At 44.6% G+C, this 6,000-nt stretch overlaps 1 protein-coding gene across 1 annotated transcript in view; it reads left to right on the forward strand.

The window, feature by feature from the left end:
• The window catches only part of IL2RA (interleukin 2 receptor subunit alpha), a 43,827-nt gene extending 42,642 nt beyond the window's left edge, over positions 1-1,185 (forward strand). Inside the window, exon 8 of the mRNA XM_081228328.1 lies at positions 900-1,185. Coding sequence (XP_081084454.1) covers positions 900-924 — 25 coding nt within the window. The 3' untranslated portion in view covers positions 925-1,185. The remainder of the gene's footprint in view (positions 1-899) is intronic.
• Positions 1,186-6,000: the final 4,815 nt, after the last annotated feature.

Here is a 6,000-nt window from a genome sequence, read left to right on the forward strand (position 1 = left end):
TAGGTCAGTGGACATAAGTTAAAAAGGAGGAAAAGGACTTCCCTGGTGGCGCAGTGGTTAAGAATCCTGCCAATGCAGGGGACATGGGTTCGAGCCCTGGTCTGGGAAGATCCCACATGCTGCGGAGCAACTGAGCCCGTGCATCACAACTACTGAGCCTGCACTCTAGAGCCCGCGAGCCACAACTACTGAAGCCCACGCGTCTAGAGCCCGTGCTCCGCAACAAGAGAAGCCACCGCAGTGAGAAGCCCGCGCACTGCAACAAAGAGTAGCCCCCGCTCACCACAACTAGAGAAAGCCCACGTTCGCTGCAACTAGAGAAAGCCCATGCACAGCAACGAAGACCCAACACAGCCAAAAATAAAAAAATAATAAATTTTTTAAAAAAGGAGGAAAAAATCGAGAAATACGTGAGTCAAGTTAGCAGGATTTGCTGGCTGATCAGAAGTGGGGGTTAAGGAAGAGGGTTGACTTGGGGGTGACACCAGATGTTAGAGTGTTACGGGGGACTGTTGTCATACACACTAGGATGACATGTAACGTGAAGGTCATGTACCCCGTGGGGAGCAGCCCTGGAGCAGACCCCCTCCTGTAGCCCCTTCCCTAAGACCCACCCAGCCTCCACACCTCTAATGGTCTGGGTCTCAGGCTCTTTCTCAGCCCCACTCACCACACAATGATTGGATCACCATGCTGTGAGGACCACGGCGCTGCCCGTCTTGACCTCTAGAGGGGTGGTCAGCATGTGGGAAGGTCAGAGTATCCCGGGGTGGGATTTAAAGTTAGCGGGTCAATGGGGGCTTCTGTTGAATGCTCCACCCACATTAATTTAGGGTGCAGATGACATTCTTCTTGGTGCAGTATTACACCCATGACTATGACTTGTTATATCACTATAGGAAGAAGAATAGAAGGACAATCTAGAAAACCAAGGGCAGGAAGAAGCCAAGAAGAACCCGCAGATGTCATGGACCACAATCAAAATCAAGGCAGCTAAACACTCATCCAAGAGGCGTCTCCTGATCCCATGGGTTCTGGAAAGCTCTGAAGTCACATCACAGGACACCAGTCACCTGCAACCCCATCGTGAAGCCAGCTCTGTAGTATCAATGAGTGAGCTTGACCTGCACGTAGGCAGCAAGTCCAAGGTCACTGGAGGAACGGGGAGGAAAAACCAGAACTCTTGGTCCCATTTTCATGTTGTGTATGTGTTCATTAAAGCATGACCGACATGGAACTCTCTCCATACCATGTATAATACAAAGAAGAGTAGCTTCATGCTAAGTTCATCCCAACTTCCCGGTTTAGAGATCCCAAGGAAAACCCTAGCACTAATATAAATAGACACACACGCTCTCTACCCTATGTAACTGGACCTTGTTCCTCGGTCCACGTAGGTCCTTTCCCAGCCTCTGGTTGACTAGCCCATTCTCCTGATCACATCCTTTAATGAATGCCCCCTAAGAACTCTGGACTGGTAACTAGGAATGCTTTTGACCTTAGGTCAGTGCTCTAAACTAGCCCCCCTCCATTGAACCTTCAATTCTGAGTTTCTAAAGAACAGAGTCCATGGGAGAATAGTCTTTGGGTAATACCAAAAGAGGACAACCAAGCCCTTGGAACTGTAGAGCTTCAATATTTGAAAAGATTTCACTGGAGTTAATGTCGGGAGAAGGGGGATAAGCTAGGTCCTAGGTAATGGATTATCCCAGTCAAAAAGCTTTAGCTGTACATGACTGATGGGCACTTCAAGAGTTAGTTTCTCTCGGATTGCTATAAATGATACTCTGTATTTGGCCAGCATGAATTTGATGTTTACAGACAGATACACAATGTGCAAATGTGTACATTTTCAAAGAAGTGTCATAAAAACACTGATAAGGGAGCAATACATTCAATGTTTATGGAAGGAAAGAAAGAAGGAAGTCGGGGTGGGGGGAGGGAGAGCATGTAATGATGGACAAGGCCACACCAGTGGTCCTCAAACTGGTAGCACAACATTGAGAAAATCAAAATCACCTGGAGGCCTTGTTAAACCATAGAAGGGGGGACTTCCCTGTGTGCAGTGGTTAAGAATCTGCCTGCCAAAGTAGGAGACACAGGTTTGATCCCTGGTCCAGGATGATCCCACGTGCCACGGATCAACTAAGCCCGTGCACCACAACTACCAAGCCTGCGCTCTAGAGCCCGCAAGTCACAACTACGGAGGCAGCGTGCCACAACTACTGAAGCCCACGCACCTAGAGCCCGTGCTCCACAAGAGAAGCCACCACAATGAGAAGCCCATGCACCACAAGGAAGAGTAGCCCCGCTCTCTGAAACTAGAGAAAGCCCGCATGTAGCAACGAAGACCCAACGAAGCCAAAAATAAAAAACAAAACAAAACAAAACAAATCAAAACAAAAAAACACGGAAGGCTGGGCCCACCTCCAGAGTTTCTGAGTTAGCAGGTCTGGGGTGGGGCCTGAGAATTTACATTTCTAACAGATTACAGGTGATGCTGATGATGCTGGTCCGGGGCCACACTTCGAGAACTACGGGGTTTATGCCTCCCACCCTCAACTCTCACTGGAAAAATCAGCCTCAGGGGCTGAGATTTCAGTGCAGCTTCAGACTCTTGCCAAAAATCTCAATTCTCAATCAGTTGACTTAGATGTCCAGGTTAAACAAAATCACATAATGAAGATTAATGAAAATTTTAAATCAGAAGCCAGTTTTCATTTCTGAAAGGGCAGGAAAATGTTATGAAAAAAATGGGCAGGAGTCAGCAGGTCCATATCTAGATTAAAGAACCATTTTCTGTCCTTTCTGTGACCAACCAAGTACTATCAGCTTCCATCGTCAACATCCCCTAAGTATATATTTTCTGGGGAAACTAATGTTAAGAGGAATATAAGACCAGAAAAAAAATTGTTTTAATATTATTTATCTTACTTGAATAAAACTGGGTTATCATTACTCATTTTGGGGGAGGGAGGTCTATGAGATCAAAATTTTTTTCATAATACAGTTGACCCTTGAACAACACGGGTTTGAACTGCACAAGTCCACTTACATGTGGATTTTTTTTTTTTTTTTGCAGTACGCGGGCCTCTCATTGTTGTGGCCTCTCCTGTTGAGGAGCACAGGCTCCGGACGTGCAGGCTCAGCGGCCATGGCTCACAGGCCCAGCCGCTCCGCGGCATGTGGGACCTTCCTGGACCGGGGCACGAACCTGTGTCCCCTGCATCAGCAGGAGGACTCTCAACCACTGTGCCACCAGGGAAGCCCTATGTGGATTTCTTTTAAAAGTAAATTCTACAGTGCTACACAATCCATGGTTGGTTGAATCCGCAGATGCAGAATCAGGGATACAGAGGAACCACAGATACATAGGAACCAGGGATACAGAAGGCCGACTATAACTTACACGTGGATTTTTTACTGCACAGCGGGTCATTGCTCCCAACTCCAGTGTTGTTCAAGGGTCCGCTGTGATTAAGATGTTATTTACCTTTTTCACTCTCATTCTCTTACAAATGTATGGTGGAGTTTTCCAGAAGCTACATGATATGTGATGATGTCATCGCTCTGGTGTTAACACATAATGAGTTTATTACTGCTGTTTATAGAAGAATTAATAAATAATATTTTAAAAATTTCCTGGTTTTAGTGTCTAAGTATGATAAGTATCACTAGATGTAACTACATAACAAAAAGTTTTGAGGAGCCTCAATACTTTTTTTTTTTTTTACATTTTTTTAAATTTATATTTTTTAATTTTTTAAATTAGTTTCTGCTTTATAACAAAGTGAATCAGTCATACATATACATCTGTTCCCACATCCCTTCCCTCATGCATCTCCCTCCCTCCCACCCTCCCCATCCCACCCCTCCAGGCGATCACAAAGCACCGAGCTGATCTCCCTGCTCAATACTTTTTAATAATATAAAGAGGTCCTGACAGATGGCTAACAAGCACATCACCATTGGTCATTTCAGAAATGCAAATCATATATATATAGATATAGATATAGATATAGATACGTATAATGGAATATTACTCAGCCATAAAAAAGAATAAAATAATGCCCTTTGCAGCAACATGGATGAACCTAGAGATTATAATACTGAGTGAAGTAAGCCAGACAGAGAAAGACAAATATCATATGATATCTCTTATATGTGGAATCTAAAAAAAAAATATGATGCAAATGAATTTATTTACAAAACAGAAACAGACTCACAGACATAGAAAACAAACTGATGGTTACCAAAACTGGTGGCGGGGGGAGGAATAAATTAGGAGCTTGGGATTAAAATATACACACTACTATATATAAAATAGGTAACCAACAAGGACCTACTGTATAGAACAGGAAACTATAGTCAATATCTTGTAATAACCTATAATGGAAGAGAATATAAAAAAATATATATATATATATACACATACATAACTGAATCACTTTGCTGTACACCTGAAACTTACACAACACTGTAAATCAACTATATTTCAATAAAAATTTTAAAAAAAAGAAATGCAAATCAAAACCATGGTGAGACACCACTTCATAACCGTTAAGATGACTTTAAGGGAAAAAAAAAAGAGGAGATAACAAATGTTGACAAGGATGTGGAGAAATAGGAACCTTCATACATTGCTGGAGGGAATGTAAAATGGTGCAGCCATTGTGGTGGTTGTTCCTCAAAAAGTTAAAGAATTACCAGATGGCCCTGCACTTCCACTCCTGGGCACGTTCCGCAGGAAGGAAGAAAACCCGTGTCCGCACAGAAGCTTGTATACGACTGCTTATAACAGCATCACAGCCAAACAGTCAAGAGATGGAAACAACCCAAAAGGCCTACCAACGGAGGAATGGATAAGCAAACCATGGTCTCTCCACACACTGCAATATGACTCTGCCATAGAAAGGAATCAAGTCCTGATAAAGGCTACAGCATAGGTGGGCCTAAAGAACATTATACCAAGTGAAAGAAGCCAGACACAAAAGTTCACATGTTGTATGATTCCTTTTATGTGGAATGTCCAGAATAGGCAGCTCCAAAGAGACAGAAAGCAAATTAGCAGTTTCCAGGGGCTGGAGTAAGGAGAAAACCCTGAACAAACTGAACACCAGTGACTCTTCTCAGATCCCTCAGTCACAGGGCAAAGCTCTGCCCCCAAAGTGAAGTAACAGACAGGTGGATGCAAAGAATCAACAGCCTCCTGGAGCAGAAGGCCAGGAGCAGACACTGGGGCAGGGAAGCCTAAACCCATGACTGCGGGAGGCTCTCGGTGTGGACAAGTCTGGGAGGTATAAACTCCAGGGGTCCAGTCATAGGAGGCCCTACGTCTCCATGAGTTTTACCTCCCGGGGGTGAACCAGGTCCTCATGGTGACAGTCAGAGAAAACCCCCTCATGCCTGCAGCAGGGGGCGGGGGGGGCAAAGGAACCAGTTTTGAAATATACCAGACACTCTGCTCTCCTTAAGGAGGGCTGTCCCTGGGAGAAACTACTTCCCTAACTATCTTGGGTTTTATCTAAGCCTAACGCACCAGAGGGAAGGGAAATGCCCAACTCTGACCTGCTCTACCTTCCACACAGGAGAAGGGAAGTATCGACTCCAGACTCCTGGATTCCTATCCAGGCTTCCTATCCCACCTGAGGGGTTGGGGGAGAAGCACAGCCCCAGGCTCACTAAGGAGACTTAACCCCTAACTGTAAAACAATTGTAAGATAATTGTAAAACAATCCCTCCCCCACACCTCACCATCACATCAGTATGGCTCCTGTATGATAACAGGGAAACACAGGCCCAAAGACCCACACATCTTAGACATTATTTAAGAATAAGTCTCTAGGGAAACGCAGAGAAAACCCAGGGAAAGCCAGGGAGATAAAAACAATGACACCATAGGCAATTTCAGCCTCCACAGGTATAGTAAACGCTAAACACGGCCTAATTCCTAGGCAGACAAACACAAAGCCTCACACCATAAGCCCTACTTACCTCAAT

The sequence above is a fragment of the Mesoplodon bidens genome, assembly GCF_964165515.1.
Source record: "Mesoplodon bidens genome assembly, chromosome: 3".
Taxonomy (NCBI): Eukaryota; Metazoa; Chordata; class Mammalia; order Artiodactyla; family Ziphiidae; genus Mesoplodon; species Mesoplodon bidens.